General features: G+C 38.6%; 2 protein-coding genes across 4 annotated transcripts; one reads left to right on the top strand and one right to left on the bottom strand.

Moving 5' to 3' along the window:
• Window positions 1-55: 55 nt before the first annotated feature.
• On the bottom strand, window positions 56-3,167 carry LOC137726149 (ribonuclease 2). The gene is made up of 9 exons (XM_068465025.2): window positions 2,907-3,167; window positions 2,738-2,766; window positions 2,398-2,471; window positions 2,013-2,114; window positions 1,890-1,893; window positions 1,615-1,706; window positions 1,261-1,422; window positions 846-945; window positions 56-338 (listed from the first exon to the last, which is right to left on the bottom strand). The coding sequence occupies exons 1-9, from the start codon at window positions 3,128-3,130 to the stop codon at window positions 301-303; spliced, it is 825 nt and encodes a 274-aa protein (XP_068321126.2). The 5' UTR covers window positions 3,131-3,167; the 3' UTR covers window positions 56-300.
• Window positions 3,168-5,271: 2,104 nt separating this feature from the next.
• On the top strand, window positions 5,272-9,466 carry LOC137725580 (mediator of RNA polymerase II transcription subunit 19a). Of its 3 annotated transcripts, none has more exons than XM_068464312.2 (7): window positions 5,272-5,801; window positions 6,733-6,799; window positions 7,216-7,505; window positions 7,637-7,867; window positions 8,129-8,188; window positions 8,349-8,490; window positions 9,073-9,466. In XM_068464312.2, exons 2-6 carry the CDS (start codon window positions 6,769-6,771, stop codon window positions 8,397-8,399), a joined length of 663 nt encoding a protein of 220 aa, XP_068320413.1. In that variant the 5' UTR covers window positions 5,272-5,801; window positions 6,733-6,768; the 3' UTR covers window positions 8,400-8,490; window positions 9,073-9,466. The 3 variants fall into 3 exon arrangements, with proteins under 3 accessions (XP_068320413.1, XP_068320414.1, XP_088550607.1); XM_068464313.2 differs by having other exon boundaries at window positions 5,329-5,801; window positions 8,129-8,183; XM_088694481.1 differs by lacking the exon at window positions 5,272-5,801 and adding an exon at window positions 6,239-6,567.
• Window positions 9,467-24,407: the final 14,941 nt, after the last annotated feature.

Genomic DNA, 24,407 nt, shown 5'->3' with positions numbered 1-24,407 from the left:
TATGGGCGGCTGAACCACCTCCACCTCTGTCGGGGAGAGAGAGAGAGAGAGAGAGTTTAATAAGTTGCATGGTAAGAATTTACCACTTTTTATTTTGGGTTCTGAATTTACATTGCATTCTGGCATAATTCTGTAAGAGCAATGCTATGCAAAGCATTCCCAACTTTTGGGGTCTGAATATACACCACCACTGTAGCATACAGATGGACTGAGTTTCGTAGCTTTGCTCAAGAAATAAACTTAAATGAATTGATCAATGTACAACATGTCGACCTCTGCCAAGATCTTAGAACATCAGCATCAGGCACTTGAAATCTCAGTTTCACCACCGCCAAGCCCTGAGCATAGAGAAAAGGTGAATTATCTACAGCCCTATAACAATATTTAATAGCATATTATGCTAGAATGAATGTTGGATGACAAATTTATTCAAGAACTGTTGAATGATGATTAAGGTTCAAAATTATGAATTCACGAATGTACGCCCCCAATGGCCTGGAGATGAACATGAGATCGACTATCATATGTTTAGGCTTTCGTTATATTGTATGTTAAGAATGTTTTTTTGAAAGCCCTAAAGGACAGGCAACTGATAGAAGCATGACGATATGAAAGTTAAGAAAACCCAAAACCCCAGCAAGCACAAACATTTTAATCCCCAACGGCGGTCCTTTTGAATCCAGATTACCAGCTTTGTTGCAAGTAAGAAAGCCATCTACATCACGCTATCCGCAAATAATGAACATTTCAAACCAAATTTAAATCTGGAATTCGAAAGAAAAATGGCAGCCCTACGCTGTACAAATAAATCTACTTTCAGATAACTATGGGTTAAAGAAAGTTACCCAATGATGCATATGCTGGTATGCTGACAAAACTGGGACATGAGCTACTTGAAGCTAACTTGTCACTTAGACTGCCAGATCCAACCAGACAATCCCGAGGCTGCAGTAGCATAAAAAAATCAGAATACATGAGAAAATCTCTGCACATAATGAAAGTAGACCATGGAATTCCTCATTAATGCCCATCTAAACATAATCTCATTGTCCAATATGTTACTAGTTTTCAACATTTTTAGGAAACGACCTAATTCAATTGTTGAAACTCCAGTCACAAATGCCTGAAGTAAAATACGCCGGAAAGATGTATAACCCCCTCCCATCAAAACAACAGAAATTAACTCCCGACGTACAAGTGTATATTTTCTTTGATTCAGTTAAAGATAGGATCTAAATGAACTCTAGATAGGAGGCAAACCTGGAAATCCTTGTAGAAGCATAGATGAAGTTCCTCCACGGCCCCTTTTTTGCAAACCAACCTCGGGGTTGCCCGGAAAGCATTCTGAATAGCAGAAACAATGCCTCCAAGAGGATATTTTTCAGTATTGGATGGTACATATCCTGCTTCATTCAGGATTTGCTGAGGACAGGGAAAGGAAACTACCATTACACACCAAATACATAAAATGGACATACTCCAAATTAAACCAATTTTCTATTAAGAACCAAAAAATAATGGGTATGAATGAATTAACAAATGATGGACAGCCAAGTGTGAATACATGGCAGTGATAGTGTGAATATACAAAATAGCCATTTCTCTAGAACTTACAGTGACATTGTACTTAAAATAGACATTGAGGGTTGTCAAAAAGTAATTGTATTCATCTCCAACTACTGGAGAGGAGCAAGTCCCGTGCTTCTCTGCAAGAAACAATGATAATGAACGCAGGAATCAGAACTTGCAAAAGTGATGCATGCCAAGAAAAAAAGGTCATTGCTTGTAGGTCTGTACTCATTTGGCAAATTTTTTTAAAAGCAAAAGCTACAGACAAACAACTGACTTTCATTATTAAGCAGCAAAGGGCAAAAGGCAAAGATGCTTACCCCACTGCCATTGTAATACCATGCAATTCAGTCATCACGGAAACATAAGAATGAAGAATAGTTAGCTCAAAGTAAGGGTCATCTAGAATTGGAGAAGAAATTAAGTCCACAATCAATGATCACCTCATGACCCCAAAATGATCCTTTTCCACCACGGCAGGATGATGGTTTACCACAGCTTAAAGATGGCCAGTATTTATCTAAAGCATCGTGCAATGTTGAGATCTACACAGTAGATAAAGAGATAGTGGTGAGATTTACGGAACGCCACTACAAGAGACATTTAAAATGAAAATTTAAACATTTCTGTTTAAGCACCATAGTTGAAGATAAGGCGACATTAGTGTGGGTACTATATTCGAGTTAATCAGTATTCATTACATATTTCTCATGCGCTAAAAGAAAATCTTTCTTTTGCGGAGTTCCCGATTCATTTATGTGAGCAAGTAGAGTCTCAAAAATATTCACAACCCACAAACCATGTAGACACGAAATAAGAAATACACACCTCTTTATCATCAAAGGTTTTCTGTGTGCAACAGGCAGGCCAGGTTCCATCATTGTAGTCAGGCCACAATCCATCTGCCAGTCACACATTAAACGCCGGTTAGCATATCCCCCACACGTATAAATAAAGCATCAAACAACAGTCAATGGATAAAATACGGGTTGGACGACTTTGATCGTACATATTTGTGCCTTCTGAATTCCCAATTAAAGAAATTAGCTTCCAACAATATGAACCAACATGCCCTAATCAAAATATTTGAACTTCAACTGAAAAGTCAACTTAACTCATGCTTTTCATCTCTGCATTACACAATATTATACAAAAGCTTAATACTTACGGATTGTAAACATGGTTGGAGCATTTGAGCTGAAACAAGAAAAACCCAAAAAGTAGAAAATCAACTCAGAAAGCTCAACCTAATTTACCAAATTAAAATCAACCAAAACGAAAAAAAAAAAATCAATCTTTTTGAAATTAATAGTTAAAATAAGGAAAAGATTATGAACCCGCGGCAGCAAGCATTGGAGGAGCAACAATGGCGGGTGCGCCGACAGAAAGTGCCAGGCCATTGCAGGGCCAAGTTGAAGTAATCGAACTCCCTCTGCCCTCCTCCTCCTCTGCTTCCGATTTCGATTCCGATTCCGGCTGGCTTGGCGTCGATCAGGCACAGAGAAGCGGCCACCGCAATCAGTGCTACTGCAGAGGCGAATTGAGCAGAGAGAATAGCCATTTTTGAAGAGATGGGGAGAGCCTGTTTGATTTTCGGAGCGTCTGGTGTGATTTATAGGGGCGGTTAAGGGTAGATTCGTCAGGTTACTTGGGCAGTTGGGCGAACGGGAAAAAGCCCCGAATGGGCACGCTTTCTCCAATCATTGTGTAAGTTGTAACGGACGTTAATGGAATTTGTTTTGTTTTATATTTCTTTTTGCATTTGTTTTGGAGTTATTTTTGTAAAGGAATAAAAAGATATTCTTTGTTATATTCTCGTGTTTCAAGTTTCATATGACGATATTTATGAACATAAAATATAAAACTTGAAATTGTAGACTGATTTATAGTTTTATCTTCTTTTTATAGTATTCATGTTTTTGGAAATTTGGAATGTAGGGTTATGATTCGAATTTAGAAAATGGGAATGACTCTTTAGTTTGAACTTGAATCCTTAATTGATAATTTAAAGCTTGAAGTTTGTGTTTCGGTGGGGCTCTAAATTATGTGCGGGTTGATAAATTAGTCCATGTTCTAATTTTATGTGGCAATTATAATTACAAAATGTTATAATCATAGTTATCAGTGCAAACAATACAATTACAAAATGTTATTAATTATGGAAACTATTATCACTTAGTATTACGGTCTAATGGTATTGCTTTTCATTAAGTGAGAGGTCTTCATTCGATTTTTGCCAAATGTGAATTTGAATCATATTATTGTTAGTCTATTGTGAGACTAAGTTCGTCCATCTCTGCTAGTGTAAATAATATTATTTGTTAAAAAATTAAAAAAGAAGAAGAAGAGATTGATACTACACACAAGCCAAACAGATAATAAAGGAAACTAGTTAAAGGTACATCAACAAAGAATTTAAATGATGCAAAATCAGATGAATTGTAACGAAAGCGAATCCCATAGCCATAGGCCATTTGAGACACCATTGGCGCGCCCTAAATCCTCACCCCACGCCCCATGCCCTTCTGAACTTTCGTCGGCCTACTAGTTTGTCGCCCGAGTGTTTTTCTTCTTCTTTTTTATCCTAATATTTTTGGTTTTTTTGTTTTGTTTTGTTTTGTAGGTTCTAACTTTTTAGATTTTGTTTTTAGAGAGGTTTCCGTCTTATGTATCCTTTTTTTCTATTTTCTTGAAAAGTAAAGTTTATGTCCTCTTTAATTAAGATAAGCTTTTTTATTTCGTTTTAGACTTATTTTTTACTATGCTTCATGAAACTCGATTTCAATCTTACTTTGTCCCTTGAAACTTAAAAGTCATCACTTTAATCTTTGAAACTCGATTTTGATATCACTTTACCTCCTGAAACACAAAAGTTATCACTTTACTCCCTGAAATTCGATCTACTCCTTGAAACTAAAAAATCGCCACTTTATTTATTAAACCTCAAATGTCGCTTACATTGCCTTGTTTCTATTTTTTTTTTTTTAGAATAAGTTCATCCATTCAACATTTATAATTGGCATTATGCCAAATTTCCTCCTGAAATAAATGATAAGTAAACAAAGAACCAAAAAAAAAAAAAAAAAAAAAAAAAAGAAACCATCGTTCCTCTTCACCAACCATCTCCATTAAGAACACAAGAAATAACAAAATCAATAGAACAAATGATAAGGTGGCTGATAATGGAGGAAAAGGGATGAATGCTTTACAATATATAAAAATTAAATTTTCTTATTTTTTTCGTTTTAATCTATGTGGCACTATTTGATTTGATATGTGAACTTTATAATTGTGTCACATCAACAATAAGTGAGCCTTAATTATGCCATATACGTATACTTAACAGTTATTTAATGAAATACATATAAACAAATCAAAGTGAAGTAAATATTAAGTTTCAGAGAATAAAGTGACAATCTTTGACTTTGAGGAGGCAAAGTAAGATCGAAATTTAGTTTCAGCGAGTAAAGTAACGACTTTTGAGTTTTAGCAGGGCAAAATGAGATTAAAATCGAGTTCTAAGAAGTAAAATGACAACTCTCAAGTTTCAATGAGTAAAATATGATCAAAATCGAGTTCTAAGACTGATTACAAAGGTAAACAAATTTTAACCAATGAACTACAAGCGATTTGCCAAGCCATTTTTTGGTTGGGAAAATGGCAGAAAAGGACTAAAACTATTAAAGAAATAATAAAAATCTCAGAAAGAAGTCTGGAAATAGAAATCGAAAACCCTCTAACTCCAAAAGTCCAAACCCTAGTTTTAGTTGGATTTGTATATTAATCATTAAATTTTAGACACGCACATACTCCTCTCTCTCACCACTCTGTTCCTCTGTCTTCCCCACCACCTTCGTATTCACCAATACTCGACTCTCTCTCTCCCCTCGCTCTTTCTCGAACCTTCTCGATCTGCAAAAGCCCTAACTTGACAATTTCAGCACCACTCTTCCGAACCCCCAAACCCCAGCAGATTGGGAATCCGTAATTTGCTTCAATTTTCAGGTCAATTACAATCCCCCAACATATAACCCTATTTGCGTTCTGCTGGGCGTTTTGATTCTTCGAGCTTTGTTCGTCAATCACTCAATTGGGGTTTGGAATTTTGGTACTTGGCAGCTTTTAAAGTGTTGGGCAGCCGGGGAGGAAAGAGGAACGAGCTCTAATTACGATTTTGCCCTCGTGATCTGGGTCGCTACTAGTTCGAGAGCAATTCGGGATCCATGTCAGAGGTCTGCTCTTTGTTTTACCCTTTTTCCCACGCATTCTCTCTCGTACTTGTTTCAAGGCGTTGAATTTCTGTGTGTTTCTACGTGTTTTGAAGTCTGTGCAATTGGTACTTTGTCCAAGTTTTCATCTTTTGTAATATCAAGATTTTGAACACTTACCCATTTGTTGTTTTTGCAAACATTTGCTTTTGGGTTATCCGAAAAGTTGCTGGATTTCGTTATGTATTGACCGGTAGTTTCAGTAACAATAGAGATTATCCGAAAAGTTGTGGTGATTTTCGTGTCGTTTGGTTAAGAAAATATGGCAATCAAATCTGTCACTGTTAGTGAAATTCAAACCTTGTTGCATGCTTAGCCGCTTGCCCTAGTTCGGTTAAAACAGCAGTGGGTGTAGAGTTATTAGTGATATTCTTAGATTGGTGCTGCGTGAATCTATAGTAGGAAGGAGCCAAGCAAAATCTTTGTTGGATTAGTAAGGTAGCATTCTGAGTTCTTCTGTGGACGCTGATGACCTTGTTGAGTAGTCAACGTAAGTTTTTTCAGCGGTTGTCTTTGAGTGTTTGAAAGCATCCCCGAGGTTTATTTGCGGCACTGTTTTATTTGGGTTCTCTGGGAGAGAAATTAGCATAGGAAGCTCGATATTGTATACTTTGGCTTGCTTATGACGCATACAATTTAGTGTACGGTGCTTTTTTCTCCTGCCGGAGTCATCCCCTGCTGTTTTTGGTATTAGATATGTGAGTGGCTTTGATAGAAGTTGAAGTGCTAGGTATGCTCTGAATGTGCACCTCTTTGTCTGAATATATTATACTCAGACATTATTACACTTTGTTGGAGAAAAACTTTGAACATGTTCCCTATTTATTTTGGATTTTATTACTTATTGATATTTCTATGGTCTGTCAAACTCATGTTTTCTTATGTGACATCACAGTTGTTAGTGGGCCACCACTTCATGAAACATTGACCCATGGATCCTGAAGGAACAAAGTTTGGACGAGGTAGAGTTTTTTCAATATGGTGTTCCATTGCGGTTTTCTTTGTATTCCCTTCTTGGGTGAATTTATATTGGTAGTTAATTACATATTTAACAGAACTATTCATAGTTGAAGCACTCTTCAAAACCTCATTTATTCATGTATAGCACTTAATTTTGAACTAATCCAGAGAGCCATGTGGCCTCCAATGATGAATAAAATTTATCTCCACCCTTGCCCCATCTGGTTCGTGGATAAGCTATCACTACATATTTAAAATTTAATTTCAGATACTCAAATTTCATAACAAAACCTCTCTTAAAATATACTTATTTCAATCTACTGAGAATTTGAGTGTTTTGCTTCTATTATGTCAGTGAATGCATGTTTTGAAATTTAAGAGAATTTTATTTTATCTGTTGAAATTCTGTTGGATACAGGACCAAAAGAGTTGACTGGTGCTGTAGATCTCATAAGTCACTACAAGTTACTTCCCCACCATGAGTTTTTCTGCAAGCGATCACTTCCAGTATCAATATCAGACACACACTATCTTCACAATGTGGTGGGAGACACGGAAATCAGAAAAGGAGATGGGATGCAGTTGGATCAACTTATCCAGAGTACATCATATCCCCGGGATACGAAACCACGCATACAGCCTTTTGACCTAGATACTCTCAGAGAGGCTTTCCATCTTAGAGAAACGGCTCCTATTGATCTGCCACTTGTGAGACTTTTTTACTTATAATGGATGACAGTCTGTTATATTTCTTCTTTTCCAATAGATATTTGGTCCCTCAAAACCGTTTTCCTTTCCACGTTCTCATTGTAATTGATATTTTGTTTTGTCTTCTATAGGCAGATAAGGGGACTCCGACTATTGCAGGGAAATCAAAGAGTGAGTCTAAAGACAAGGAGAAGAAACACAAAAAGCACAAGGACAAAGACAAGGACAAAGAGAAGGATAAAGAGCACAAGAAGCGTAAACACCGTCATAAAGATCGAAGTAAAGATAAAGACAAGGATAAGAAGAAGGATAAAGGTGGGCATCATGATCCGGCCGGTGATCACTCAAAGAAACATGAAAAGGTTAGAAAATGGTACACATGTACTGTTAAATTCCTTTTCTTAAGCGCCTGGTAATATACAAGAGCGACAATAAAAGAATGGTTTTGAATTCTTTTTTTATCCAAATAACTCTGATAATGTCTGAAGTTATGAACTGCCATTGTTTGTTGCACGATCTAATTACAGTTTTTCCATTCACCAACACCAGATTTAATTTTTTTTCAAATGTAGTTGAATATTCAGAGGGATTCACATGTTTTAGTTTTGGTACTTGTATAACAGAAAAGGAAACATGATGGAGATGACGATCTTAATGATGTCCACAGACACAAAAAAAGTAAGGTAATATAAACATGGAACTTTTCATTTGGATTTACACTTTTGTATCTCCAATCCTTTCTTGAATGTTTTACTTGGGATCTGCATGATATGCCCACTATTGTTGTATAGTTCCTTTGCGTCTACATTTAACCAAGGTCTCTGTTTCTCACTATCTTTGCAGCATAAGAGCTCAAAACTTGATGAAGTGGGTGCAATCAAGGTAGCTGGCTGAAATGAGGGGATATTTTAGTAATTTTGTTTTCTTCAAATGGTCGTCGTGCATAGTCTGGAGGAGTCTTTCACCTGATTTTGTGTTTCTTGAGGTACACACCTTTACTTTTCCTGTATATTTAGGTTAAGATACTCAGTACTTTTAGTTTCTGCCTTGCACTGGCACCATTTTATTTCTTTCCTCTTCACAAACTGATGGGTCAACTATTCATTTTTATTCACACTTGATATGGCTTTATGGCCTCTGTAATATGTGATCAGTTGAGGTTGGCATGGAAATAACGATATATAAATATGAAGGCAAGGTAGAGAACGAGTTAAACGGCTTTGTCTAGTTTTAGGAAGTTAGATGTAGTACCAGCTGAGGTTGGTCAAACGCAATGCACGTGCACACTATTCATCTCATCTGTGTGGTAAAAACAATATTCCTTTGTAATATGTTGTTGAGAAATATGCATTTGGGGACTGTCAAGAGTTTGCATGTGATGTAGTTCTGTGGGCTTTTTAGTTTCTTATAAGTACTCTGTATATGCAGATCTTGTTTAAAACAATTACGCCATGCCAAAACCTCCACTCTCTTGTTTCACAAACATTCTGCTTTTAATAGGTGTATGCGTAGTATTGTATTGTTGCCATGGAACTTGGATACATGATACTTTTTGGTTTATGTGCAGAATAACTTCTGAACTGACTAAAGATTGTGATGAAGGTGAATTCACCTGCTGAAAAAAATGTGGATTAAAGGTAAAAGGTAGTGAAAGTGAACTTCTTTGTATAATAACAATGATCTAATATGACTGCCAGTAGTTTGCAAACAACTATGCTATTCTGTTTTCATGGCACATTGGATATGGTACCATGTCCATGGTATTACTGTATTTTAGCATTTTTTAGAAGTCCAGAATTTATAATTTGAGGGAGAGTTTGTACTTTGTAGCTTCCAGTTGTAGGGAAAAATAGGTTTAGGAAGAGATTGTACATATGATTCCTTTTGTTCCTGTTTTGTTGTTTCAACGGCTAACGCCTAGGCTTCTGTTCTCGCCTAAATTCTAATTGGTATCAGTGAAATATTCTTTGTGCAAAAAAAAAAAAAAAAAAAAAAAACAAAAAAACAAAAGAAAAGAAAAAAGAAGAAGTGATGATAGGTATTCGAGACGATCATTATTCCTGCTGTGGTATTGTATTTTGCAGTGCGTGACATCGTTCTTCTATGCTGCTTGGTCATGAAGGAAACTTTTCAGGCCTTTTTTCATATTAGGTTAGGTTTCTATATATTTTCGGGTTTGTTTGTTAGTAGCAGTTGAAACACAAATAGTATCCCCCAACCCTCCAAGATGGTGACTTTGGAAACGCGGTCTAGCCTTGTGTGTGACTAATTAGAGAAACCATTCTTGTCAGTGTCCAGTTTTACTAAACCCTCATGAGAGAAGCCTTCCTCGACATATGCAAGTGGCAAGGAAGAGAAAATTGTTCGTTGTTTCTGGCACCTTTTGGTGAGGAAAACAGGAGTAACCTGAAAAAAATTAGTCAGTTTAACTCTGATCATCATCATCTAGATCTTTTGGACGCTTAATCCTACGTTGAGATGTTATCATGTTGGGATTGAATGAGAGGTGACAGAAGGATTGCAGCTCGTTCACTTGATGTCACATATTTAGTAGCTCAAATATATTGGAATTTGGAAGAGCGTTTTGCTTATGAGGCATGTAGTGTTTGTTCGTTGTTGATTCGAAGGGAAAACAAAATGATTAGGTTGTTCTTATGGATTTTATCTTGATTTTATTTGGAGGTATAAGTGATAAGTTTTCGTTCTCAAGAAAAGCGTTCAGATTTATGTTTTGCTTCTAATCTTTAGGCCTTTGCTCATTCTCAAGGTATGTGTATCCCAACTAACTGCTGAAAACTATAACTCGATTGCGTCCAGCATTCTGCTGACCTCTATAACGAAGGGGCGGCTTTCTGGGACTTTTATGCCAACTGACTTATGATGAATTGTTGAATGCACCTCAGTTTATGGATGTTCAAGAAGATTGTTTATTCGCAGGCCTTTTGATGGAGCATAATTTATAGCTGTTTAATAGATTCTGTATATTGTTTCCCCAGCGTAATAAGGTTCCGGCTGTTGAACCAAATTTTAGTCCATATGCTTGATCGTTCCTGCTACTTCCAAATATCACTGTGGACTACTAAATTTTAGGCACTTGGAAGGAAGTCCAACTTTTTCCTCCAGGTCTGCACAAACACAGTTCCTTAATAATTCGAATAATCTCGTCGGCTACGCAAGCTTAATATTCAGTCTTTACTTGGACAAAGTTCTAGTGTGAGTTTTCTTAGTTGCTCACTAATTACTGCAACTCATCATACTACAGAGTTACATGTTTCTATTGTTTTGTGCTCCGGGCTCCAACTCAGGTTCCAAGATTTGATATTCGGGCACAAATAGATCAAGAAACGGTGTTGGCATCATTGTGGATAAGACTCTAGCAAAAGAAGTTGTATATGTTAAGAGGGTCGGGGAGAGAATTATAGCAATCAAGATTGTGATAGGACAAATACTCATCAATGTGGTTAGTGCATATGCATCTCAATTGGGGTTGGATAGGAGTTTGAAGGAGAAATTTGGGAAGGTCTTTGAGAATTGGTTCAAGGAATTTCTCAGATGGAGAAACTACTCAAAGAAGGAGATTTAAAGGGGCATCTAGATAATGAGACAGACAATTGTAGAGGTTTTCATGGTGGCCGTGGTTTTAGAGAGAGAAACAAGGAGGGGGAAGCCGTTCTAGATTTTGCTATGGGATACGATCTCTTCCTAGCCAATACCTTTTTTTTATTTCTTTTTTTCTAAGAAGAGAGAGCATGTGATCACTTACAAGAGTGGGTCATCAAAAACAAAAATAGATTTCTTTCTAACGAGGAAGGTGGACCCTATAACTGGTAAGGACTGCAAAGTTATACTAGATGGTGGAATTTAAAAGGAGAAAAACAAGTCACTTTCAAAGATAAGGTACTTGCCTAATGTGTTTGAGGTTTAGAGGGAAACGCTAGCCAAATGTTGGATTCCATGGCTAGTTGTATCCGAAAAGTTACAAAAAGGGTATTAGGAGAGTCTTAAGGGTTTTGCTCCACATCAATAGGAATCTTGGTGGTGGAAGGAGGAGGTACAAGATAAGATTAAGGTTAAGAATGAATGTTGAAAAGCCTTATACAAGGACAGAACCGATGAAAACTGTATAAGATAACAAAGAAGGAAGCAAAGAAAACCTTGAGAGAAGCAAAGCTAGTGGCTTTGACGACATGTATAAGTAATTAGATACGAAAGAAGAGTTGAATATCCATAAACTAGCTGGAGCAACGGAAAGGAAGACAAAGAGATTTGAACCAAGTAAGGTGCATTAAGGATGAGAATTTGCATGAGGACATAAAACTTCTGGCCAAATACAAAAACAATTCGATCCCACATAGTTATTGTAAAGCTTAGCATCATCCATTTCGTTGTTATTTGTGGAGTTGCTGGATTCTCTAATGTCCATATTAAAGCACCTAAACCATTGAAACGGTTTCGTTTCAAAAAACAGGGGTTATATTTGAAAAAGAAGAAGAAGGATGATATGATCTTACCGTAGCTGGCAGTCACATTGGTGGACTAGAGGAAGGAGGGAGCAGAGAGAAATGAGGGAGAGCAATCGGTAGAGATGATAGAGGAGAAAGAAGAGTCCCACATAGTTAAACGTGCAAATGGATAATCTTAATTATCATTATTTTTTTTATTTTAATAAGCAATTAAAAGTTTTTAAAATCTGCGTTAGTGACATGGCTATGCCAACTCATCCTACCTCATTTGGTTTAGGGTTTTGAATTAGGAGATTTGGTCTACTTAGCATTAGCCTTAATATTTATAGTTAATATAATAAAAGGGATTTTTTGATATAGGTACCTTAGTTTTGAATTTTCTAGATCAAACATCCATGCCTTTTAGTGATTTGATTAAACTTTTTTTTGTCATAATTTTGGTGCTATATGCACATTATATTGTATCAAATTTCCTATAATCTAGCCTTTTGATTACACTCTCCTCCGTTAGAGATAATTGTAAAAAAAAAAAAAAAAAAAAAGTTGGTTAGATTCAATTTATTTTCACAATAATGCTACAAATTAGCAATAATTATCTACGATTTAAGATATTTTCTTTCCAAAATAGTTTAAAATATTTTTAAATCCCCCAATATCAAACGTACCGAAATAAGTTTTTCTTTTAGTATGTTAAGAGAAAATAGGACTGAGAATAATATAAACGTACCAATACATAATGTGTACAAAATAAAACGTACCAAAATAAAAATAATGTACCAATATTAACAATATGTATCAAATCAAACGTACCAAAATTGCAAATCAACATACCAATTAATGATTTTTGTAAATTCAAACGTACCCGCAGATAATATATACGTAATGTATGGTACCTAATAATAATTTGTCAACAACTATACTTAAAAAAATAGCAAAAAAAATAATTTCACAAAAAAATTGAAAAAATTACATGGAGCTTTTATGTTGATAACCAACTATTTGAAAAAGAAAAAACCATTTGGAAAAAGAAATAATATTAAATGTTTGCATAACATAAAAAAAAAAAAAAAAAAAACTATGATGGAAAAAACATATTTGAAAGAAGAGAAAATATAGTTTAATTACAGTTTAATTACTAATATCTCCACTAAATAAGGAAAAGTGCATCATGCAGATAAAATGATAAATTCAAAAATTATTTTAATTTTAAAAAATAGAGGTGACTATTGGTCTAAGCACTTTAATCAAATTTTAAAAAGGCACAGATGTTTAATCTAAATGATCTAGAAAATCTGTAAGGGATTCTAATTGTCCCATAATAAAATTATTTGGACACACAAATTAACACACTGGCACCCCTGCAAAATTACCAACTTATGTTCATAATTAAGAGTTGACCAATATATATTTTGATTTCTATGACACAAAAACTATGAAAAAAAATGGTATATTCAGCACATTTCTTCCCAGGGACCAGGTTCCAAGACGGTTCACCCATCATATGGATGGGCTCTCGGTTTCTTATACAGTGCCGTTACTTCCTAATCTCAAGATCCGAGGCTTGAATGCCCGACTACCGCCTAGCACTTTTTAGAATCTTGTACCTTTGACATAAAGATGAATGAGTTTAGTAGCAATCATATATGTAGTATGAGATAAATCATAAATTGCGTAACGATATTGACAGCAAAGGAGATATACGAGTAAGAGTAAGATACTGCAAAAAAACCATCTAACTCACGATATGAGGTGAGAGAGACAAAGAGATCCATCATACGCGGTAAGAGAGATTTTGGCAGCAAGCGGTGTAGAAGCAGGTTTAAAGGAAACCATGTCAAACTATGTGATAGATCACGAGCATACTTAAGTTGATGAATGTGGAGGCCGGTTGAATAATGAAGTGACCTGTAAGCCTAAGAAATAACTGAGTGGCCCCAAGTTCTTGATGTCAACTATCACGATTCACGATATCATCAGTGTAGAGTAAGAAATAAATAGTGTAAGAAGAATGTTGATAAATAAAAAGAAAAGAATTTGCAAGACTCTAACAAAAACCGACATATAACAGAAAATAACTGAATCGTTAGGACCTTATATGAAGCGTCTGCTTGAGCCATGTAAACATCTTCCTGAAAATAATCATGCAAGAGTGCTTTTTTTTTCATCTAATTACCGATGTGGCCATGCACGAGATATATCAAGACTAGAAATTGTTCGAATAGTAGCCGATTTAATGGTACATGACTATATGTGTCCGCATATATAGTCAACGTCGAGGCGCTGTTGAAAACCCTGACCACAACGCCGGCTTTAAAACGTTCAACAATACTTCCGAATTACACTTCATACGAAAAAACTCAGTTGTAACATCCGGAGTAAAACATTTATTTCTTCATTCCTGGCTTGAGCCATTCAGAATGCTTGGAAGCTTGGGATTAACAAGTGGGTTCTCGATAATTAATAGACATTCACAGAGCATGAGAAGAAGAATATCGAATAGTGCTGTCAGTGCAAGTATTTTTTTTTTTTTTGAAACACATCAGTGCAAGTATTTGGTTGAATATGCCGTCACAAAACGGAGTCGCCACCGTAGGATGTGTTCTGCACTGGACTCGTGCCAAGCGCAGGTAGAACAGTGGTGGCGGAAGTGGATGCGACGGTATTGGGGACGGATCCGGCTTCTATGCACTCTCACTTGTTATACACTCTAATCTCATTCTATTTTGTGCGATCACGGTTAAGTCACGTCAATATTTTATATTAATTTTTTTTATAAAAATAATAAGATAAAAAAAAATAATAATATAAAATATTAACGTGACTTAAACGTAACCGCACAAATAGAAATAGATGAAAGTGTACGAGAAGTGGAAGGAGAGAGTGATGCGCTAGGGATCACTGCATCAGTGTAGGGTCTGGGTGCTGGGTGCTTGCTGGGTGCCGAGCGCGAAAGGCTGTGCAAATGGCGGTTCACAACAGGTGTCAGGTGGAGCTGGCTTGAGCTGATGGAAATGAGGAATTTTAAAAAGTAAGCAGGAACCCCGGCTCAGCATTAACAGGTGGTGTCCTCTTCTAATCCAAAATGATATCTGCCCCTCTAAAGCGAAATAGTTATTTTATAAAGGAATTTTTTAGTAGCACCTTACATATTATTGAGTATATCCATATAAATATTTATTATTAAATGGCTTATGTATCTTAACATGAAATGACTATTTAGCATCAAAAAATTTAAAAGAAATTGAATACACAAAAATTATTTACTAATATGAATCCTAACCCTAAATTGGTAGTCTAAACCTGAATCCTAAAATCCTAAAACAAAACCTCCCAAATTGATAGAAGCCTAAACCCTAAAAAAAAAAAAAAAACAAATTGTTACGAACTCGTAACCATGCGTACTTCATCATGGATTTTGTAAGAACTACAACATTTTTTTGTTATCAAAATCTATAACTACTCCACAACCTTTGATTTCTCGAAAAAAAAAGAAAGAATAAAACCATTATAATACAAACAATTTTTTCTCTAAGTGGTAAGCTTGGCAGTTGCCACTACTTTCTTTTTTCTTTTAAGTTTTGTACAGTAAAAAGAATTGAACCCATTATAATTTTGAAAAAAGAAAAAAAATTCATCCGTGTCCTATCATATTTTTTTTTTAGGTCAAAATTTTGTGAGATTGACTCTATAGATGAGTAACAAAGAGGGATGCAAATTTTGGATGTGTGCTCTACTAGTAACATAAACCAACAATTGAATATCATGTCATTGACCTCGTAATTAGCATTTACATGTTTAGCGAGAGTCTTGAAATTTGAAGGTGTGGTGAGAATGAACAATGAGAGAATGTTGAATGTGTGTGAAGTTTTATTTATTTATGAAACGATAGATGATATATTCATGACCAAAACCATTACAAGGCTAATCATGGCCAGGGACATCCTCAATGAGGGTGCCCATGATTAAAACCGGGGGGGGGGGTGGGAAGATCATCCCAAGTACATTCACGATTAAGCGTAAGACCAAAACGACTAAGTCTATGAGCAACTCCGTTAGCTTGTCGGCAAACATGGGTAAAAGAATCTTCAATGATTGTAGAGAGAAAAACCTTGATATCCTCAATTATCTAACCAAGAGATGAAAGATTGGTTGAGGAGTCCCTAAGTGCTTCCACAATCTGAAGTGAATCAGATTAAAAAATGATATGATGAAAACCCCTCGATATCGCCCACAGGACTGCTGAACGGAATGCCAAAGCCTCGGTTTGCTAGGGAGAGAAAGTATCCATAAAATGACCACATAAGGCTGTCATAAAAGAACCAAAATCATCTCGAACAATCAGCCCAAACCCACCAAGCTTTGAATCCTTGTTTTAAGCTCCATCAATATTAAGTTTGATGAAGCCGGGATGAGGGATGGACCATTTGGGGCATATATTTTGTGAGGTATTGGGGACGTACTGTGCCAACCTAGTATGGGTGAAGTCCTGCCACCAAGTTAAGCAGCGCCCAACAATCACGTCAGGGTTCTTGCAGGTACCAGACCACACTTTTTTATTACGAGCGCCCCAAAGACTCCATAAGATCATAAGCACCAAATCCAACTTGTTTGAGGGAAGAAATGTTATGATTGGATCTAGCCAATCCAGGAGGGTAGAGGGATGGAGATCACGCATCGACAAGCCAAGAGGGGAAAACAACTAGGTGCATTTAGCAAAGGGGCAAAATCGCACAATATGGATGACCGATTCCTTGGGGCCATTACAAAGAACACAAGAGGAGTCCAAAGTTAAATGGCAATGAGCAAGGTTAAAGCGGGTTGGAACAAATCCCCTACAAAGGCGCCATACACACACTTTTACCTTGGGAGGGACATTGGCATTCCAAATCTTCTCCCAAATCTTCACATAAGCTGTTGAAGAAGACGAAGATGCCCCACTGCTAAGAGGCAGAGACCATTGTCGAGCTAGGTGGTAATCGCTGCGCGCAGAAAAATGACCATTCTTCTCGAAATGCCACATCAGAGAGCTTGTGGGTGATTTGACACTGATGGGAATAGAGCGAATCACATTAGCTTCTTCGGGTGAGAAGAGAGAATTGAAGGATTCACCCTTCTAGCAATGGTGATCAAAATTGATAAGATTAGCCACCATGGTTAGGGTGCAATCTGAGGGTCGTGGGGAGAACAACTTGAAGGTCGTCGACAAAGGTATCTAAAGGTTCTCCCAGATTTTGATCCTAGAGCCCCCTCCAACCTGCCAACGAAGACCCAATGCGAGAATCTTCCTAGCAGCGCAAATACTTTTCTAACAGAATAAGGGATCCGAATTGACCAGAGCATCCCACTATCTTTGGCGCACTAAACGTGGGACGAGCTTTCTAGAAGGGAGGTGGAACAAAAATTTAACCAAATTTCGTTCCGTGGGACAGCGCGTTCCACTGTCTTTGGCCCACCAAACATGGGATGAGCGCGTTCTGTCCCACTCCGTTCCTTCCCATCCCAACGTACCTAAAGGAGCATGTTGGAAATTATTTAGCTTTAAGGACAAAAGCTACCAAAGAGTTTGGCTTCGAGAGGATCCGCCAACCCTGTTTAGTGAGAATGCCAGATTAAATGCATACAGATTTCAAAACCCAAGTCCACCTTCCGATTTTGGAGAGCACAAATTGTTCCAAGAGCTATAATGGATCATATTCTCCTCGTCATTCCCGTTCCACCAATAAGAAGCAATAAGCTTGTTCAAGTTATCACAAAAAAAATTTCGGGAGCAAGAATCATCCCATCGTGTAAATGGGGATGGCCTAAGCAACTGCTTTCACCAGAATTTCTTTGCCAGCAGGCTGAGAGGCTCACCTTTCTAGATTTGTAGACCTTTCCACAACCTTTCTTTAATGTACCCAAATCAATTGCTACGATTTCACCCCACTAAAGTAGGCATCCCTAGATATTTGTCATGTTTGCTCACACACTTAACCCTAAGTAGCTGGGCAAAGTGGGATTTGATCGGGGCCTTAACATTCCTACTAAAATAAACCTCACCCTTGAGTAGGTTGACTTTCTACCCAGATACGAGTTCATAAACCTAAAGAGCATTTGAGATTTATCGACATTCATTATCCCTAGCTAGGCAAAAAAGCAAACTGTCTTCGGTAAACAAGAGGTGGTTAATTGACGGAGCTACAGGGCAGATGGAGATACCCCTAGTTAAACCATCTCGTTCCAAATTATCCATTAGAGCTGACATCCCTTCTGCGCAAAGGAGGAAGAGATAGGGAGAGAGGGGGTCCCCTGATGAAGAACACGGGAAAGGTGAATAAAGCCCCGTGGGCACCTGTTGACGATGAATGAGTAAAAAATGGAGGAGACAAAAACCATTAATAGATCCACTCATCGATCTGAAAACCCTAGTTTGGAAATGATCCCTCTAAGGTAGCTCTACTCAATAGGGTCATAGGCTTTACTGATGTTCAGTTTGAGAGACAAAAGACCATGTTTCCCCTTACGACTCAGGAATAAGTGGTTGGAAATCTGACATTGCATAAACTGATCGGTCGCAATTGAGACATATCCCTGGGGTTTTTCTATATAGGGATAAACAACACCATAATGTAATTAATTTGTTTGAGGATTCTCCCGAAATACAGAAAAGACAAAGTTGCCCTGATGATATACCAATACCTCTGGAAGAAGAACAACGTCATTCCATATAGACCTTGTGTCGTGGAAGGTTTCATGTAGAATAAGCCGACCTTGATTTCCTCATGAAGGAATTCGAGATTGAGAGAATTATTCATTTCAGTAGTGACCCTGGGTTCGACAAAATTCAGCACCAGGACACAATTAGCAGTCCACGACGATGAGTAAAGATTGTCAATGTAAGAGAGAACTGCATCCTTAATAGCATGATTGTTCTCAACCCAGATCCTAGCCTCATTCGTGAGCCTATAATTCGGTTCTTGGTTCTTCGATTGTTAGCTCGTCTATGGAAGAAAAAAAGTTTTTATCCCTCTCTCGGATCTATAGCATACGAGATTTTTGACGCCAGAAAAAGTCTTCTTGGTCTAGCAATTCGTCAAGACGTTGCAAAAGATTAGCCCTAACTCCCATAGAATCCACCGATAGAAGATGTGAGAGAACGCAACCGAGTTTGGCACGGATCTTCAACATCTTCTCCTGTCGATCCCTGAATAACCTTTGACTTCATTTTAAAAGAGCAACTCTGGTTGATCGGATTCTTTTGGACCACTTGGAACATGGGTACGCCAACAAAAGATTTGGACCAGGCCTACATGATCACATCTTCACAATCATCATGACTGGCCCAAAACGCCTCAAAACAGAAGTTATTCCTTCATTTCTTCCAAGGTTTTGGAGTTCCGTTGACTGAAAGAGATAAGGGCACGTGGTGGATTTACTAGGGTTAAGGTGGGTAACCGTGGCCACGTCGAAGAGAATTTTCCATTGAGTTGAGACTAAAACATGATCAAGACGCTTATTGATCCCATTCGACCTATTAGTGATCTAAGTATGAGGAGGCCCAAGAATCCGAGGTCATGTATATTACAATCATTGACGACTTCTCTAAACCTTAGGATTTGATTGATAGGACGCGGAGGGCCACCCTCATTCTCATTAGGGTGTAGAAGTTTGTTAAAGTCACCACTAACAACCCACGGGGGAGAATTGGATGTCGCTAAGGACCGGAGCAGGTTCCAAGAGAGATGACGATTAGTCGTGGCTGGGTGGCCGTAAAACCCAATGAATTTCCAGTGGTTGGAATCACTAATAACACCAATTTTCATATCAATGAATCGTTCAGATGAAACAATGACCAACAGATTAATATCATCAGACCAGAAAAGATTTAAACCCCCAGATTGACCCTGAGATGGAACATTGAAGCACTTATCAAACCCTAATGTGAGCTTGAGGGGAATCAGAGATGCACTATTAACCTTAGTTTCACAGAGAAAAACCAAGGTAGGATCTTGTTGCTGGATTAAATCTTGCAAGGCCTGAACTTTGTGGATGTTTCCAAGCCCCCGACAGTTCCATATCAAGATATTCATGGATGACGACAAAGCTGAAACCCGTCAGCCTTCGCCGATCTAATCGTGGTTGATTTTCTCTTTGTACCAAGTAAACCCAGTTCATTTGCCTCCACCAATGCTTTGGACGGGCTAATGAACACGTCATAGAGGATGATGCCAGTTGGGGCTGTGATATCCGTCGATAGATTGGAACGTAGAGATGTATGTCCCCCATAGCTTCCCCTTCTTCCACTCCCTTTGGCTTTTGACCCCCGTGATTTAAGATTAGACAGATGTAGATGATGGCCTCGTTGGGGATTTAAAGCAATCCTCGCCTTATTCGCGAATGGAGAAGAAAGGACGGACTGAGGCCCTTTAACACCATCAGCTTACGAGACCATCTTGGAGGCCAGGTTGTAAGTCACTACGTTCAAATCTTAGACTGTGGGGGAGGGGGATGGAACAATTTAACACCTATAAATGGGCTGGCCCTTAACTCATCAGAAGCCTGGATGAGGCCTAACGAATTATCAAGAGCCCATGGAGGGAAAGATTTTGGATCATACCAGTCACTCTCCAAAGATAACCCATTGCATTGGTGAGTGACCCATTGGTAAATTGGGTTCCAAAACTGTCAGAGTGCCATTTATGGCCCAGATCTGAGGATGGGGTTGATCACGAGGTGGAAGGCTAGGATGGATGACATGTGACAGAATTAGTCATCGAATTGGAACACTGAGAGATCGGGATGTCAGAGGTGCCAAAAGACGCAGGCAGTACCACAGGGAATTTATCGCTGACACAAGTACCACCTGATGAGGCTATCATTTCTTTGTCATTACGTAAACATAAAAACGATTCATCGGAATATCAGCTTCGTCATCAGGAAAATCATAGAAATCATTAGCCAATCAGTCACATTTACGTTTTCAGTGGCTCTTATCGGCACCAGATTTGACAGTAGCAGATTTTGGTTAGAACAGGAAGGAGCTGGCTTTGGATCGGCGCAAGGCGCGAAACGAGTCATTGAATTTACTTTCCCCTAATGGTAGATGCAGAGCCAAAGATGGGTAACCCTTATAGTGGCCAAGCCTATTGCAACGGTAATAGAATATTCTCAATCCTTCGTATTTCAGGCGAATTACATATGATCCTCCAGTGGGGCAAGTGACGGAGAAGCTAGTCAACAACGGCTTATGAGAGTCGAAGTCGACTCGACTCATAAACGGAGAAACCCACAAAACGCAGTCACTGTCAGGTCCTCGACCTCCAAGACTCTTTGAACCCAGACACCTGGCGTTTTTCTTAGTGCAGAAATTACGGGGGATCCCATGGGCTTAAATCCATTATATGCCTCTATCAGCTTCAATATCATCAAAGGAGTGGTAGGAGGGCCATAGTTTCACTGAGCATGTATAGTCCTTGATGAACCAGGGATTTCCTTCCAAAAGTTTCCTGGCGACCTCATCCTCACCAACTGTAATGGCAATGATGTTTTCTTTAGCTCTAAGAACACGAACAACCCCCATCTTATTCCAGGCTGAGCACTGAATTTCCTTCACTACATTCTGAGATAGCTCATTGTCGGCAATAAGTCTACCCACCAAATGAATGGAGCCATAAAAACGTTCTTCCAAGTCAAGACTATCCTCAAAGGTAATGTTGAGGCAGTCGAGTAACTCCTCTTCTGCATTCATCGAAATAGTTGGCCCTAGTAAGAGCTAGGAAGAAATCCACAAGGGATATGTGAAGATTATGGGTGTGAGGATAGTATAGGAAAGTATGTAAAGTGTATTAAAATAAATTTTGATTGAAAAACTAGATATGGAGTGTATTTAACAATACATGAGGATGTTGATAAAACAACCCTTTTATAAAATAATCAATAAATGATTTTTATTTTTTATTTTTACAGTAAGCCTCATTTTCATCTTCCCTTCCTCAACCCTTTTAATCATATCCCTCAGATTCCTCCCGGTTGGCCTACAATACGGAGAAGGATTCTTTTTCCTCATATTCTCATCCCATTTCCTCATATTCTCTCATACATTGGTTTTTGTCTTATTGTTTCTATAAAAAATAATATAAATATTAACGTGGCTTAATCGTAACCATTCAAATAGAAGAGGAGGGAAGGGGAGAGAAATTAAGATGGGAGATAATCCTCCTCCTTTTACAACAACCATCGCCGTCCGTGGTTTGGTGTGACATACCACATCGCCCAGGGGAGTGATCTTTATATGTATATTCTCATCTCTACCTAGCACAAGGCCTTTTGGGAGCTCACTGGCTTCAGGTTCTATCAGAACTCCGAAGTTAAGCAAGTAGCACGTGAGAGCATTCCCATGATGGGTGACCTACTGGGAAGTTCTCATGTGAGTTCCCAGAAACAAAACCGTGAGGGTGTGTTGGGGCCCAAATCGGACAATATCGTGCTACGATGGAATCGGGCCCAGGAAATGACATCCCACATCACCCAGGGGAGTGATCCGTATATGTATATTCTCATCTCTACCTAGCACGAGGCCTTTTAGGATCTCACTGGCTTCGGGTTCCATCGGAACTCCGAAGTTAAGCGAGTAGCGCGCGAGAGCATTCCCATGATGGGTGACCCACTGGGAAGTTCTCGTGTGAGTTTCCAGAAACAAAACTATAAGGGTGTGTTGGGGCACAAAGAGGACAATATCGTGCTACGGTGGAATCGGGCCTGGGAAGTGGTCCTGCCCGGGCCGGGATGTGACAATTTGGTATCAGAGCCTAAGCCTGGCCGCGTGTGTGCCGACGAGGACGTCGGGCCCCTAAGGGGGTGGATTATGACATCCTACATCACCCAAGGGAGTGATCCTTATATGTATATTCTTATCTCTACCTAGCACGAGGCATTTTGGGAGTTCACTAGCTTCGGGTTCCATCGGAACTCTGAAGTTAAGCGAATAGCGCGCGAGAGCATTCCCATGATGGGTGACCCATTGGGAAGTTCTCGTGTGAGTTCCCAGAAACAAAACCGTGAGGGAATGTTGGGGCCCAAAGAGGACAATATCGTGCTACGGTGGAATCGGGCCCGGGAAGTGGTCCTGCCCAAGCTGGGATGTGACATTTGGTCCCATAATGACCTCGTTTCCTTATTGTGCACATATTTCTCCTAATGCTTAAGAACCGGTGACTTCACCTCTACTACAAATGTCCTACCTGCCACAGAAAGACACGGCCAACTCGATCGAGAACCGGCAATCTGCATAGCTTAACAGGGGCTGGAGCTTCAGGTGGTGTTCATGGTGGTGAGGATGATGTGGTTGTTGGGTGGAAGGCATACATTTTGGTGCAGGTGATGATGACTCCTTAGTTGAAAAATGTTTGGTTTCTGGTGTTGCAGACTGAGATGGTGGAGGGAGATGGAAGAGAAAAGGCCGACAACACTATCTTATGAAAATATTAATTTTTTTATTCTTTTAACTGTGGGCCAGACTGGTGGTGTAAATTGCAACTTAAATGCATAGATGTCAAGACTTAATTGGTGGAACTCTAGGTTAGCAAAAGTTCATATACCTTGACCTTAGCTTTTCTGAAGAACTCTTGTAATAAAGTTATCACTTGACCAACAAAGTACTAAACCCATGGGGCTTTCCTCCGTTCCCCTCCCTTCCAAGGATATGTCAACCATGGATCTCCCTCCTTTAATCCTTGTTTTGAAATCTCAACCACTGCACCGAAATCTAGTTTTGTAGACATGAGTAACCACCTAAATTTAAAACCTAACTACATTAGCTACAACAAAACCCAAAGCCCCCTATTTCAGGCCACTTTCATTAACCTCACCCCTTTCCTCCTTCCACAATTACTAGAGACCTTAGCTTTTCTAAAGAACTCTTGTAACAAAGTTACCACTTCTTCCTTTACCACTAATTCCTATACCCTAATGCTTAACGGTCCACTCTTAGTGATGAGAGATTCATCCCCTCATTCCCTCATTCTCTCTAGGTAGAGTATGGGTTTCGTTGGTTAATGGTCGCCTCATATCTGGGATTGTCATGCAACAACTATGTGATCCTGTTCAAGTGGAGAATTCTTCTCAAGGAGGTGAGGGTTATGGTATCACTACCTCATCGGAGGTTGCTCCTATTCGGGCAAGATTTCCCTCGCACAGCTCCCCGAGGAGGTGGCATTTTGGTTGGTTGTCAGTCGAGTTTCTGCTGCTTGGTTTGTTGCAAGAATAGTTTAAAGTTAGTTTGAAATGTTCCTTTGTAGGGCCTTTGGTGTAGGCCTTAAGGCTCGCAATCAAAACTAACAAGGATTTATGTGTGCCACTGTTATCCTTACATAATAGATTGTTGAATGGGTGTGAGTTAAGTCGATTACTTAAGCCCCAAGTTACTTTAACTTCTCGTTTATCAATGGATTGTCGCAGATAT

This window comes from Pyrus communis, chromosome 5 (assembly GCF_041283825.1).
Source record: "Pyrus communis isolate YQ-2024b chromosome 5, ASM4128382v1, whole genome shotgun sequence".
Classification (NCBI taxonomy): Eukaryota; Viridiplantae; Streptophyta; class Magnoliopsida; order Rosales; family Rosaceae; genus Pyrus; species Pyrus communis.
Note: the sequence above shows the minus strand (reverse complement) of the source record. Positions and strands in the feature narration are given on the sequence as shown.